General features: G+C 38.1%; 1 protein-coding gene across 2 annotated transcripts in view; it reads right to left on the reverse strand.

Annotated features, from left to right (window-relative positions):
- Positions 1 to 15,919, reverse strand: part of KDM7A (lysine demethylase 7A) — an 84,432-nt gene that overhangs the window by 29,750 nt on the left and 38,763 nt on the right. For both annotated transcript variants that reach the window (XM_047843332.1, XM_047843325.1), the window contains 7 exons: positions 12,446 to 12,563; positions 9,013 to 9,173; positions 7,054 to 7,195; positions 6,562 to 6,748; positions 5,170 to 5,332; positions 1,401 to 1,488; positions 15 to 121 (listed from right to left, as the gene is read on the reverse strand). In XM_047843332.1, coding sequence (XP_047699288.1) covers positions 15 to 121; positions 1,401 to 1,488; positions 5,170 to 5,332; positions 6,562 to 6,748; positions 7,054 to 7,195; positions 9,013 to 9,173; positions 12,446 to 12,563 — 966 coding nt within the window. The remainder of the gene's footprint in view (positions 1 to 14; positions 122 to 1,400; positions 1,489 to 5,169; positions 5,333 to 6,561; positions 6,749 to 7,053; positions 7,196 to 9,012; positions 9,174 to 12,445; positions 12,564 to 15,919) is intronic.

Consider the following 15,919-nt stretch of genomic DNA (forward strand, 5'->3'; position numbering starts at 1 on the left):
AGATTAGTAATTACCTTTCAAGGTTTCCAGCAAATTTTTGGCTACAAACCAACATATGGCTTCAAAGAAAGGGAATTTGAAAAGATCTGGTGTTTTTAGCCTTTTTTCCATCTCATAACACCTAAATAAAATTTGAAGAAATTTAGTATTAATATTAGCATTTCAAAGTTAAATGGAGGCAACCAACTCAAGGAAAATAAAAGCAAGCAGGCCACAACACATAAGCCCTATCAAGTAGGGTGTATTACTAAGCACTGCTTCATTTGAGTAAGAATGAACTGTGATCTTATCCAGGTCTGACTGACCGTAACAAAAGTACACTGAAGAATAACACCGGTCTTCCAGAAGATCAGAACCTCGGAATTTGTATCCCAGTTTTGGTAGAAGGAATTTTATAAGGGTTCCACCGTAATAAGTAAAATAGTATGCTTAGAAGAGAGCTCCCTGTGTTGGACAACACTGCAACACCCACTCAGGGAGTTTTCTTCAGGCTCTACTAAGCATTCAGGTTCAAGGACACAATCGGCGCTGGTCAAGGTGAGAAGACAGGAACCACAGCTTGTCACAGTGTCAGTCTTCCGTGGGAGTCCTGGCAGCAGTCCATATAGCCAGGAGCCATCTTTCCCCCAGGGACAGTTCAGGTAAAGAAACAAGATTCACATCTGACAGGTGTGTAAGGTGCCCTGGCTTAGAGCTTCCTGACCCCTAAGAGCCAGTATTTCTGTAGTAACTCCAAGGACACATTGCTTCCAAGTTCCCCGTGGGTATGGCAAATTACAAGAGTCACCACTTTCAGGAAAGCCCAAAGATATGGCTTCCTACTAGGTATCTCTAGTTCTCCCCGTTGTGATGCAGTTACTCAATCAGAAATCATTTTACCATAAGCAGTGAATGTAGCCTGGTAACATTCTACTCTCTTCAGGCTACCAAGGGGAACAGAGGCATCCAAAGGTCAAATTCTCAGACAGAAGGGGAAACAGCTGCTAATCCTTTACCCACAGCAAAACTAAAGCAGGTGTTCAGCAATACTAACCTAGAATTACTTTCCCCCAGCACCGTCACACCTGAGCCTGAGGGATTTGGTTCATCTCCCTTATTGTAAAAACAGTCAAAGGAGAGGACCCACCCATTTTTATAAAATTTTGAAATTCAGGGATACATTTAGTCTCAAACTGAATAAATGATTCTTTTTGTTTTTAGCGTTGAAATACATCAAGGAACCTTCCTGACAAAATTTGAAGATAATACATTTGTTTAAAGGTCCTATTTCTAATTTCTCAGGGCCTTTCTTCGTGAGATTTCAATTAAAATATATTGCTGAATTTATTTTTTGGAAACTTTAAAACAATGCCCTATTTAAGAAAAAACAAAAGATCCTTTAAATTACTGATGACACAAACCTGAGCTGCATGCCAATGTTAAGGTTGTGCAGAAAGTTCCCTCCAAAAGCCATGCAGTCCTGAGATGTGAGCACAGCATGTATCCACCCTGAAATAGTTAAAAGAACATAAAGCAGTGATCTTTCAATATTTAAACCAAACAAATGTGCTATCTATCTGGGAGACAAGAAACTCACAATATCAACATCAGTTTACTTCATACTCCGCCCGAGCTAGAGAAGTTAATGTCTATTATGATCTACAGATACATTCATTTAAGTATCCATTAAATGCCTATTCTATGCCAGATTCTGTGCTGAGTTGGAGGAAACAAACGCATCGATCCAATCAAACAAAATCATGGTACAGGATAGGTGATGGTTTTTGTGGTTATTGCCGTTTTCGTTTTTTAGTTTAAAAACACAACCCAACTTCACATTGAAGATTTTACTCCGAGAGTAGTCAAATGTGGCTAGAATGAGCTGAGCACATGTCTATGAAATGAACCTGGGACTGGCTGAGCACGTCCCTCCTCTAGTGTCATCCTGAAACGAGTGGTGCCTTAGGGACTAAGCAGAGGAGCAAGAGTAGAACTCAGCAGGAGGCCTGGCTCTAAGAAGAAAAAGGTAGATCACCCACATTTCATTATGGAAGGTTATGGTCCTATAAATATAAATGTTGACAATCAAAATGAGGTCTTTTTTTTCCCCACAAAAATGTTTTGAAAGTAAGAATCATTTCTAAGAGATGATGCCTAACTTTTGAAAGAAATATGCATATGCTGAACATAAAGCCTTGATATAAATATAAATATATACACACGTTTGCACGTAAAAATCAGCTACTAAAATAGAACCCATTTTCTTTATATTTTTCATTTTTTGATCTCTCATCATGCTGCAACACAACATGAAAAAAACTTTTTTTCATTAAAAAATTTTTTAACGTTTATTTATCATTGAGAGACAGAGAGACAGAGCATGAGCATGGGAGGGGCAGACACAGAATCTGAAGCAGGATCCAGGCTCTGAGCTGTCAGCACAGAGCCTGACGCAGGGCTCGAACTCACAAACCAGGAGATCATGACCTGAGCCGAAGTCGGACGCTTAACCGACTAAGCCACCCAGGTGCCCCGACAAAAACTTCTTTAAAGACTTTCATGTGGTGCCCATTTGTGTGCTCAAAGGCACACAAAGCCTTGAGCTTCACCCTGAAATCACAAATTAGAAATTTTTGTCAGCTACGAATCCTATATATACATCAGTGGTTCTCCACAGAGGCAGCACTGTCTATAAAGGATGTTTTGGGAAGTTTGGAGGACCTTTTTTGATTGTCTCAGTGATCAGGAGGCACTACTGTCATTTCATGAAGGAGAGCCAGGGATGCAATGAGCAGGCCACTCCACGCAGTAAGAAACTGTCCTGTCCTGCACTAGTCAGGACTCTCTCCTGGGCACTCATACAGGTAAAAATCTGTCATTAACTGTTGAAGTCTAGAAACTGTAAGTCCATTATATATGTAAACAGTATTTTTTGCACACTTGGCACAATTTCCCAGGAATACAACCTACTCTGTAAATTGAAGGAAAGTATAGTTTGTTTGAAAGTTTATCAGCTGCCAGCTACCCTGGAAAAAAGCAACAGTCCCTACGGTAATGGTTCTCAAAGTGTGGTCCCCTGACCAGCAGCATCAGCATCAATTGGGAACCTGTTAGAAATGCAAATTCTCAGCCCCCCTTCCCAGATCTACTAAATCAGAACTGCTGGGGATGAGGCCTAGCAATCTGAGTTTTAATAAGCCTTCCAGGTGATTCTAATGCTCAGTGATATCTGAGAACCATTAATCTACACCAATGCTAAAGAATTTCAGTTGCCAATCATACACTTGTCTGAACAGGCACATATAAAATTGTATTTTACTATAAATTACTTCTTAATTTCTTCTTTCTATTCTAGTTAGAGCACTACATTTTGGGGGAAATTATTGGTTACTGGAGGTTATATCATCAAAGAATATGAATTCAAGATTTTGAAGAGGGCATAACAAAATATTTGTTATAAAAGGGTGCCCTGGGAAGAGGATTGAAGGGAGGAGCTGAACCCACTCACAATAAAAATATTGATACTCATCGAGATTTCTAAATTCTGGCAGTTCTAGGCATTTATTCTTCATTTATTCAATACATATTTATTATTATATACACCAGAGGCAAGGCAACAAAGCCAGACCTGCGGCGACAGATCCCTGTGAACTCTGCAGCCATTAAGGAAGGTCACCCACATCAGAAAAACATACTTCTCAAAACCACTGGCTTGGAGAGTCCATACCCTGCATTCAGTCACAATTCAAAGTGACTGACCTGATACCTATACTTGAGGTTATAGCTAAGGCTGGTATTCAATCCCTTCCCAGGGTCCCTCAAAATATACCCGCTGTCTCCAGAATGTCCCAGGACAGCAGCCCAGATTCTTAAAGCAGACTTGGCCTTCGGCAGCAATGCAGAGCCGACTAATTAAAATTGAAAGGGTGTCATCAAAATTTCAAAATTTTGTGGAAAGGACATTACAATGAACTATAAAGAAAGTGAAAAGATAAGCCACACAATAGGAGAGTCACCTGCAAATCACATATCTGGATATATCTAGATCATATATCTACTATACAGAATAGATCAAGAACACTTAAAACTCAACAATAAAAAGACAAATAACCCAACTTAAAAATGGGCAGAGGATATGAATAGACATTTCTCCAAAGAGATACAAATAGTCACATTAAGCACAAGAAAAAAGTTCAGCATCACTACTCATTAAGGAAATGCAAATCAAAACCATAATAAGATACCATTACTTCACACCTACTAGAACAGTCAAAATAAAAAAGATAATTACAGCGTTGGTATAGACGTGGAGAAATCAGAACATGTGTACATTGCTGGTGGGAATGTAAAATGGTACAACCATCTGGAAAACAGTTTAGCAGTTCCTCAAAAAGTTAAACGTCATAAACTGTATGACCCACAATTCCATTACTAGGTATATATATAACCAAAGAGAAATGAAAACATAGCTCCACACAAAAACTTGTACACAAATGTTCAAAGCATCACAATTCATAATAGCCAAAAAGTGGAAACAACCCAATGTCCATCAACTGACAAATGGATAAGCAAAATGTGGTATATCTATACAGTGGCATATCATTTGTCCATAAAAACTAATGAAGCACTCATGTGCTACAACATGGATGAACCTAGTAAACATTATGCTAACTAACAGAAGCTAAATACAAAAGGCCATGCACCCCGCATATTATATATGAAATGTCCAGAACAGGCAAATCCAAAGAGACAGGAAGTACATTAAGTGGTTGCCAGGGGCTCAGAGGAGGGGGGGGGGGGGGGCGGAAATGGGGAATGCCAACTAATTGGTACAGGGTTTCTTTTTGAGGTGATGAAATGTTCTGGAAGTGGTATGGGTCACAACTTTGTTAATCTACTAAAAACCACTCGCTCTTATATGTTAAAAGGATAAATATCGTGGTTTGTGAATTTTATCTGAATAAAAATTTAAATGAAGGCAAATGACAAAAAACACAATTCTGAAACAGGTCCTAACTACAAGAGAAGCCCTCTAACGGACAAAGCAGTGAAAAGTCTAAAATCAGGATTATCTCTCAGGCTATGCAAAGCTCCTTTCCAAGCATGTTAAAGCCAGAGGTTCTAATAAAAAGCCAGCTTCATGTGACTGAGTATCAACCATGGGGTACGGGAATGGGATTAAAGCCTTACCTGTAGGAACAAATAATGTATGTCCCTGCTTTACCACACATTTGTAGCACTTATCCACTTTATCCCCAAAGAACACCTCACTCTGGGTCACAGATGAACTCCAAGACTCATAGAGTGCCAAGTTTTCATCTGTTGGTTTTATCAAATAGAAAATCTTCTCACCCTAGAAGGAAGCAATCACACTATTTTTGAAGAAAAAAAAAAGCACCATCCTTAAGACGCCCTACAGTGATGCAATTTTCCAGTACAACGATCTAAGTTAAATTACATAATTATCAGATTTTTTAGGCTCAAAAGGACACCTTTCACAAACCTGATCAATAGCTCTTGCCCTTAATAAACATCTTCACAAAAGCTAAAACTCCTCCCCTCCCCCGCCAAAATCCGAGCAGAAGTCAGTAAGACAGCATCGGAGAAGCAGTTAGAAGAGAGGAGGGTAAAGAATCATGAACATCTTACTGATCTCATTTTCAAAGTATGCAAGCAAATACATGTTAACAGGCCCAGGTCACAGAGAGGCATCTCTGCAAACTCTGCAAACTCTGCCCTTGCCCCTAAGATCTACAATATGATTATTTTTAAAGGCCTGTAAATAAACTTCATTTCATCAACTAACCCTTTGCCTTCTCCTAGAGAAAAGGAACAGAAGCTCAAGGACACAGCATCAAATACAGTCCAGAGCATCACAGATGCACAGGCATTGTATATAGATGAAGATGTGGTTCTCGACCAGCACCGTCCAACAGAACTTTGTGTGACGATAGAAATGTTTTTTATCTGTGCTATCCAATACATGAGTCATAAGCCACATGTGGCTGCTGAGCACTTGAAATGTGGCTAGTGCAAATAAGGAACTGAATTTTAAATTGTATTTAATTATTATTACTTAAATTTAGCCACGTGTGGCCAGTGGCTACTGTACCAAATAATGCAATTCTAGCTAAAGCAAGGTGAATATAAGCTGCCAAGAAAAAATAGCAGCTTTGTGGGCATTCCCAATTTATCCAACTAGCTGTCCTGGCCTGCCCTTAAGATCAGAAGCAATTACTACTGTAATTTTGCTATAATCAGGTATTTGATTCAGGGATTAACTGATCATTGACTAGGAGAAAGAGGAAACAGAGACAAAAGGCTAAAAGAGACCAACTTATAAGATGGAGACAAAAAAAAAAAGGAATCTAAATATAAATTAAAAACTCATGGTGGCCCCTCCATTACTTGAGACTTAAAAACCAACAACATAATACTTAAAGGTAAAATGATAGATCCTACTTAAAAAGCACAAAAACTTCCCTCTTTACAAATGTCATTTATAGCAAATGAATGCATTCCTGGAAAAACAAGATTATGTGTTTCTGGCAATAAGGGAACAGAGAAATATACCAATCTTACCCAGAGGACATGGTACCAAACTGAAGTTCCCCCAAAGTCAATATGGAAATCTGTGTAGCTGTCTTGAACTCCCATTAAGCAATATTTCTGAACAAATGGCTTGGGAAAAACTGAATCATCTGGCCAATAATTTTCCACCCAGGACAGTTTTCTGGCTATATCAGGGACCTCCACCAATTCAGACATCCTTTAAAAAAAAACAAACACACGCATATACATATACCCACGTCATGCAAATGAGTTCTTAAAATTTCATCCCCCATCTCAACCCAAACCAAGAAATTAACTGGAACTCAAGGTTAACACCAATAAAGTTTAAAATTCATCATATTTCTAAATATTCTCTGTGTGTGCCAAAGCAAAATGCACAACATTGCTATCACTGGACCACTTTAGAAGTAATAATTATAGTTCTTACTAAAATAAATGTATCATTTAACTACATTCAGCTAATACTGAGAAGACTAAACCAAAATGTCCAGAACTACTCACTTTGTATCTGAAAATTCAAGGCTGATCACATTTAACACTTTTGGTCTGTTAGGATTCATGAAGTATTTAACATAATTGTGAAGTGTCATTTTGCTGTCTGCCTGCCTTGCCACATCAATGACATCTATCACTTTGTCACCACCTGCAGAGAAAAATTATAGTCTTATTATCGGGCTTAAGAGTTACATCAATAGATGCCCTAAACAAAAATATTTAAAAGACCATATTCACTTCAGCCAGCTATAAAACTACATAGCCTAGACAAAGAATCTGCCTGTATTCTTGCTTTTTAAGTCCAACTGGAACTTTTGAAAAAGGGGGCAGTTTTTGAGGGAAAGAATAAAGCAATGAAGACAGTTACTCATTAACACTGAGTGTGAAAACCTAAATGTTTACAAAGTTTTCCATACGCTAGTGATTTTTCGTGTGCAGCTCATACTGACAAAAATGCATTCTATTGGTACGTGCAAAGTGCACCACATGCTCGGATTCTCCATTTCCTCACGCATAAAATGAGCGGACTGACTTCCTCCTTTCGCTTCTATAACTTCTTTGAGAAGTATCTTCTACAAGATTCTATCATTTAGAAAAACCAATCAGTCTCTGCGGAACTAGTGAGCAAGGTAACCCAACAGACAATTTCTGCTTGCCAGGTAGGGTCTCCTCTTCTAATATTCTGCTTCAAGAAAAAAGCCAGTGGTTAGGAAGCAAAAATCAGTTCCTATTAGTGCATGTGAGAGGAGTTGTGAATTGGGATTAATTTATAACTTTCCTATAAAACCATGAGGTGTCGCCTGCACACCAGTGCACTGTCCCCCCGGGAAGCATCACCAGTTCTGCAATGTGCTACAGGACAAGCGGAATTCAAAACACGGCAATAACCAATCTGAAAAAGAATTCAAGTAAATGCCATTTTCTTACTTTAACTTTAAAGTATTACCTAGTAGACTTTATTTTATACTTCAGAGGCAATATAATTGTTAACCAAGGCATCTTGCAGTGCTGAAAAGGAAGCTCTCCAGTCATTTGAATATTTTTTCGCTAGCCACTGACTCTACAGTGCTATTTATGCAAACAGGTTCAGGTTAAACCTCAGCCTCATCCCCTGATTCATCAAATAACTCAAAATTAGCTGGATGTGAAGTCATGACATTTAACCGGGTTTCCTCAGTGAAACAGTTATCAATAAAAACTGTCAACCAGCAGCTCAATAAAAGAAGAAGTCCTCAGACATTTCAGACTCAGGAGATAATGTATCACAGTAAATGTACAATTCTGAGTCAAGGGAGATTTGAGATCTAACCCTCAAAAAAATCTCTATCTACAGCTGACAAGGATTGAGATCTACAGAGTCAGTTTTATCTATAAATAGCATGATGAGAAGGAACAAAATGACTGAAAATGTCAAGAAGATGGCAAGACATAAATGGTTTTCCCTCCTGTTTCTTAAGCCTTTCTGGGCCTCAACATCACAAATGGAGTCCATACATCATTAAGTGGCAATATCATCAAGTCGTTAATATAAAAACAGCCTTGAAAATGGTCTCCTCTTTTTTCTAGTCTTTCTCTACACACAGGAGGCCACTACAACACCAGGACCCAGAGATTCCTCTCTGAATGAACCCGTCCGGCTTCCCAGTGTCTTTCTTAGTATTTACAGTTACACCTCAGTTACGGTTTTTCCTAAGCAAGTACCAGAGAATTTGATGACAAAAAAAAGCAGCATGGTGAGCCTGAGTAAATAAGAATAGATACATTGTTTCATTCTGTTTTCCTGGTAATTGTAGGTCTGCTGAGAAGAAATAGTTTTCAATATAGGTGATACTGAATTTCACTTTTCCTGACCCAGAAAACTGAACTAAATTAACATCTCCTCACTTAACTTCTCATGTTATTAGGACAATACCACTATTACTTTTACCGCATTCTCCCAAGTACTTAAAGGAATCAAGTGCGTACCTACATAGCGTTCCACATCCATGACTGAAAAAGCAGGTGGAGGGAGCCTGAGTCCCAGGTCATCTAATTTGGGGACCATAATAGGAACTTCAAATCCATGTTTCTCCAAGTATCTTTGTGTCAGCTGGCTGCCATGCATCTTTACAATGATTTCATCGGCACTAAGGAAAACAGAAGGATAAAATGTCATCTTTGTTGTTAAGTTCAGTTTTAAAAAAATAGTCTGGTAATGGGTTAATTCATACACTGCATTATTGTCCATATCAGCAGTTCTCAACCTGTCGTACCGAATTCTCCATTCTATAAAAAATGTTTTTATAAAGTCTCTTTTACTATCCTAAAGTAAAATTCATAATTAGTCCAATACATATAATTGGAAAAATACAGATGTATTGTATTAGATGCCTTCACTAACACAAGAGAAAAAATTACAGCAAAATATATATATTTCAAGATGTAAATGTTTAGGGAAACTATGCTAGAAGAGAGAATATAATAATAGGGTGATTACAATTTGTTGTAATGAGTGGCTGAATTTAAAAAAGTAACTAGATCAGAAGCCACTCAACACAAGTCGTGTAGGAAATCAGAAGAGCAAAAGGGAAGGGGCACATCAGAATAAAAATTAGTGTCAGGATAAGTAAAACAGATCAGATTCCATCTGGCTATAAAATTCTACATAAATACTTGTCAGACATTTCAAAGTCTCATGGCCATAGAACAATTCACTGCTGTCCTGCACAACACAGGCAGACTGGCTCTCACAGTCCCTGCCCACTGAGACAAACATCCAGAATGAACTCCTGACTTAAATTATCTGGTACCACAAGTATTTCATAAGTTCCAGTAAGCAGTCACCTTAAGCCACTAAAAAAGGATAACCCCACACGCCCTCTCTGATGATTAACACTCCACAGGCATTACACTTAAGTGTGGTTTGCCCCTTTTCACTGTCCTCTCTCTTGCCATAAATTGAAGATCTCCTTAAGGGAAGTTCTAGATTTTATCTCCCAATTGCTCCCAGAATGCAGCTGCCGTACATTCAAATAAGTGCAACCCTTGCATTATAGGTTAGATCACAAGAGTTTCCATTTACACAACGAGACCTTAACCGTCTTGATGTCATCTGTGGCTTAGCCGTCAAAGAGAAGACAAGAGGTACCAGTTCTCTAAATTACTGGCTCTGTCCACCCTCTCAATAAGAAAAGGTCGGTTTGAGGCTCCCCAAAATGAGATAGACTTTTCCTGGATAGTCTTACATTTGGAGGGTGTAGATCTCCTTCACCAGACTCACTGAGTTCTGTACTACCTTCTACTCCCCCCCACCCCCCAGTTTCCCTCCTTCCCCAACCTCTGACAATCAAACACTTCCTTGAACTCCAACCTAAAGGAGAATTTCGAATCACTTGTACACCCTGATTTTTAACGTTTGGTGTTTTACTTCCCCTGTCGATCAAAAATACATAAACACAAGTGCTTAAAAACACAGGTTTTTTTTAAACCTATTAAAATCTAGTATCTGCAAGAGAAAAAAACTGGTGACAAACTACACATGTATCACAGAGGGACAGTTAAGTAAATTATGGTGAATATACACAACTGCATACTACACAGCAGTTAAGGAGGGAGGTACATTTTTGTACACATAGAGAAAGACACAAATGAAATATAATAGAATTAAAAAAGCTGCACATCATTTGCATAACATAACCCCATTTAAAAAATTAGATGCATATATATTTATATATTCATACATCTATATACTAAAATACTTTATTTTATTTATTTATAAGTTTATTTTGGGAGAGAGAGAACACACACACATGAGCTGGGGAGGGGCAGAGAGAGACAGAGAGGGAAAGACAGAATTCCAAGCAGGCTCCACGCCATCAGTGCGGCGCCTGACACAGGGCTCAAACCCACAAACCATGAGATCATGCCCTGAGCCGATATCGAGGGTCAGACACCTAACCAACTCAGCCACCCAGGCGCTCCTAAACATAAGTATCTTAAATGTAATTATGTAGACAAAAGGCTTACACTAAGTCTTAAAACAGGGGAGGAGAAAGATAACCCATTCACTTTATCTTATACACTTGGTGTGTTAATCACATCAAGTATGTGTAATTTAACTAATTATTGTCACTCTCTGGTTTTAAATGATATGAAGGTTTACAGAGTTAAACAAAAGAAAACAAAAGACCTTTAATTAATGGTAATTACAATTTAGACATCTGTGACCATCTCCATAACTTGCTCTCGTTAGTGATTACTTTGGCAGAGAAGCCACCGGCATAGCCAGGATTTTTAACACTATTCTTTTGGGTCACAAACCTATTCGAAAAAAATAAAAGCTATGGCTCCTCTTCCTGAAAAATGTACATTCACATACTGACACTGAACTGTTTATACAGTTGTAAGAAACTCACATGCCTCTCTGAAGCCAGTCCGTAGGCCCAGGCCGGAAACTCTGGCCCTACAGTCTGAACCAATCAAGGAAAACAAACATTCTCCTAACCCCTTTGAAACTGAGAAAAGAGAAATGTTGAGACTAGGGACTTTAATATCACAAAAGTCATGTGGAAACCACTGTGGAAACCTCAGTAGACCTGAGGGAGCCAACACGAGGCACGTATCAATTCTAGGTTTCTGTTTAAGGATTAAGGGGAAGGGGACAGACCGGAATGTAAAGGCTGTGAGGCAATGTCAAGGGTTTTATAGTCACAGGATCTGAAATAATTCCATAAGAGGCTGCACGTGATGTTGTGATTTAAATTTAAATTGTGCCTCCCCTCTTTCACAAGCCTGGATATGATCTGTGTAAAAGGCTATTAAGCATTATCACTTTAAATAGATGTCAGGCAGCAAGCAGGAAATGATCTCAATTAGCATGATTCAAAGCTGGATCATACTTTTGACTCTCTTTGAGCCACAGATAAGTCAAACACTTTCCATTAACTTTAAAAAATCAAGAAGCCTAGTCCTGGTGCCCCCAGAGAGGCCAAGCCATGGTTATGGGTCCCTCTGGTAGCCCTAGGGTAGAGAGAGAGATGCAAACTACCTAAGAAAAAACCCAAGTTTGAAAATCAGAAGAGATGAGGTAAAAGAGAAAGAGAAGCAGCAGCTGTACAGCAGAAGGAACCCAGCACCAGGCTTAGTGTATCTCAGAGTTTCTGGACAGAGATCAACAGTGAATATATTTTTATAAGGTGACCCAGTACACATATAGGACACAATAGTTCGTGAAACTGCACTTATTCCTGTTGCTAACAACATGCCGATATTTTCTATTTCATTTATTTAAAAAAAAAAAAAAGGTAAAAATCTGAGAATAATGGGGTTGCAACCTGAAATTCGAAAACATTGCTTTAGATAATGTCACGTTACCAGGTAACACTCTCCAATTGTCTTTGGTCACAACAAGTTTCCGTACCTTGGGAAGACTCGAGAACGTAATTCCTGAACAAAAGTCCTGGTCCCAGCCTGCACTGGTTTGGAGCCATCATCAATTTCGGTGTAGTCATGCCTGTGCCAGTTCCTCCTCTTTTTCACTGGATTTTCAGATTAGAAAAAGAAAACAGTTTTGGTAACTGGTGATACCATGCACTTTCTAAAAGTTATATTCTATATAATCAGAAATAACAACTGTTTAAGTACAAACACACTTGCTTTTTAATGCATTTCCACGCTGAAGAGGTAAATTTTACTTTGTGTAATGCTGCAATTATAGGCAATTAACTGTGGATTTTTAAAAATCTTTTTATTTCAAAAAATTTTTAATGAAAGCAACAAATTCAAATTAGCAGGTGGAGTCCATTATAATAGCCACATTTACACATACTATAAAATATCACAATTATTTTAAATCATGATTTTCACTAGACCATTTAAGTCATAATATGGTTTCTACGGATCATCCAAGTTATCCTCTCAGGATAGGACCTTTGATCCCACATCGGAAATTTATTCCAACAGCACAGCTCCCTTCTCTTTTATGTCAAGATCTATTCCCAAAATAAGCATGCTTACACTGCCACAAAAGAAGAGCAGGTGGCTACATCATAATTAAAGGAAAACAAGAGGAATGACAGAACAAATAACTTTATGATTAGTTCTAACGCTAAGATCCTGTGATGCTACAGCTCTGGGCAGCTACGATCTTCAAGAGTCACGGCAATCAAAATCAGTAGACTTGGATTTGACTCCTAGTTCAGCCATGACTTACTCCACAACCTTGGGCAAGTCACAGAACATGACTGGGTCCAGTTTTCTCAAGTGGAAATGAAGGCAGGAGGGCTGTGTTTCAAACTGTGTCAAGAAACCCTTGATAAAGCGGAAGATGGAGAAGAGGCTGAAAAGGGAACTCCAGACCTCATTCTGCTTCCACCAGGGCAGCACCACATACATCCCTTTTGTTGCTATTGGTGTAAGATGTCAATTTTCTATCTTTTTTTTTTTAAGTTCAAAAATCACTCTTAAGCCTAAAACCTTCATGATTCTGGGAAATGTACTGAAGTCTGCAACCAGCTTAGAATGCATCCAAAAAAAAAAAAAAAGTGGATACACAAATAGACAGTGGGATAGTTACACAGACCGCAGTAAAGCAAATAACGTAAAATGTTAATAGAGTCCTAGATGGTGAGTTTGGAGGCGCTTCCTGCAAAATTCTTTCAACTTTTCCTGTATGTTAGAACAATGTCATAATAAAACATGGGGTGGGGGCAACTCTATGAATCTAAGTTATTTTAAACCTGCACCTCACAAAGATCATAATAATAAAATAATACTGGATCCTCATATGGATAAGAAGTCACACTAAATACCCAATAGGGGAGGAAATAAGCCTTATTCATATCTAAGAGTTTAAAACAAGATTCCCAAGTAATTCGTGGCAGTCAGACCCTCAACATTGAGAAGAATAAATCCCATTTTTTAAAAGTCTCATGAGAAAAACTGAGAATCTTAAAGCAACCTTCCTAGAAAATACCATTTCTTAGTATCCTTCGTGTGTTATTTTTTTCTCATTTAAATCACTTGTAAAATTCAAGGGTGTTTCATTTCAGGCTTCTGTTCTACATCTATATAGATTCATAACCCCATTTTATTTTCAACTGGGATCATGATATTCATCCTGCTTACCTTTCTTATTCTATCAGGAGCATTTTCTCATTAAATATTCAAAAGCAATTTAAAGGCAGCCTAGAATTTTAAGACGTAGATGTAGATGCATCATTTTATAATCCTTTTTTTGATTCTTAAGCACTTAGCTCATTCTGAATCTTTCTTCAAACAAAGTTAAGATTAATATTCATATACATAAATCTGTTTCCCTCATTAATTCCTCAGGATAAATTCTTAGAAATGCTAGAAGAAAGATTCAATATTATGAAGATACTTGCTACATACTGCAAAACTGCCTCCAGAAAAGTGGTAGGTAACTCGTACTCTTACCAGAAAAGCAGTAGGTGACTCATATTCTTACCAGTGTACGTATAAGCAGCAGCCATTTCAAAACCCTGGATCAACAGTGAGCATCAGCATTTAAAAAAAGAAAAAGAAAAGGGTGCCCATCTGATAAGTAAACTATGGTATTACATTGTTTTAATTTTCATTTCGGCAGGACAGATTAGAATTAGAACAGATTTGGGACTGGACAGCTATGGGCTCAAACCCCAGCTCTACCAAACAGCTACGTGAAAGAGCTGGTTAGATAATATTTTTCTCACATCGAGGTGTTACAAATACCAAAGGAAATGACAGAGGTCAAGTACTTCTTAGCACAGTGTCCGGGGCATCCCATGAGCTGCCAATTACTTCTCTTTCTTTTTAAATAAGCAGTCTTGCATGATGTTAACAGAATGTTATAAATGTCCTGTTAGGCCAACAGGCTTAACACATAAAATCAGCCACTGCAAGAAGCTGGCTGAATATCTGAGGGGAAGGAATATTCTAGCAGTGGTCCTAGGGAGAGAAAATGTTGAGTTTGGCTTCCATGTGCCTGAGGAGCACTGAGGTATGTATTTAAGTATTGGGCTTTTTTGATACTTGCCCTTGAATAGAGTTCCTGATTCCCATTAAAAGGGTCAAGTCTAAATTCACTATACCAAGTGGGTATTATACTGACTAATAGTATCTATAATAAGAATTCCCAGGGAATTCTGAGAAGACAGAAGCCCTAGGTAGCCAGCAAGAGAGGCTTAACAGCAGAGGGAAAGAGGCCAAAAGGGATGACCCAAGTTGAGGGTGGAGGGTGAGGGGGTGGGGAAAATGAGCCTTAGATCAAGATAAAACAAATTACTGGATCTTGGGCATTTTCCCTGTGGGTATTCAGAGCTGGACTCTTGCCCAGAAGATAACCAATGCCTGACCTTATGTTATTCAAGGATGAGAAGCATACAGGCCAGGGCCAGGCAGTAGTCAAGCTTCTCTCTGAAGCATCGTTATTCAAAGTGCAGGTCGTGATCCATTATGGATTGTGAAATCAATTTAGTGAGGATGACAAGCTTTTTAAAAAATTAAATCACATAGGAAAAATAGAAAATAGAGTGCATCACATATCATAGTTAACCCACTGGTATTTCATAGAAATTAAATTCAAATTATTTCATTTTGGGATTACATACTTGAATTCTAAACTAAAACTGTTATAAATTTTAGTTCCGTTTCCTTTCTTGAAATAACAACCCAGTATTGGTTATTCCCTCTAAGAATTATACTTGGTCAATAATTATTACAAGTTATATGCCACATACTTCACGGCTACACAAAATAAGAACTTTTAAAAACATTTATGACAATAAACTGGTCAATTACACTAACAATTCTACCAATTTGTGAACCTCAAATTTTATACTGTGTAACTAATAAATGGATAACCTGTAGATTACAAGGAAATATTTTAATGTAT

This window comes from Prionailurus viverrinus, chromosome A2 (assembly GCF_022837055.1).
Source record: "Prionailurus viverrinus isolate Anna chromosome A2, UM_Priviv_1.0, whole genome shotgun sequence".
Lineage (NCBI taxonomy): Eukaryota > Metazoa > Chordata > Mammalia > Carnivora > Felidae > Prionailurus > Prionailurus viverrinus.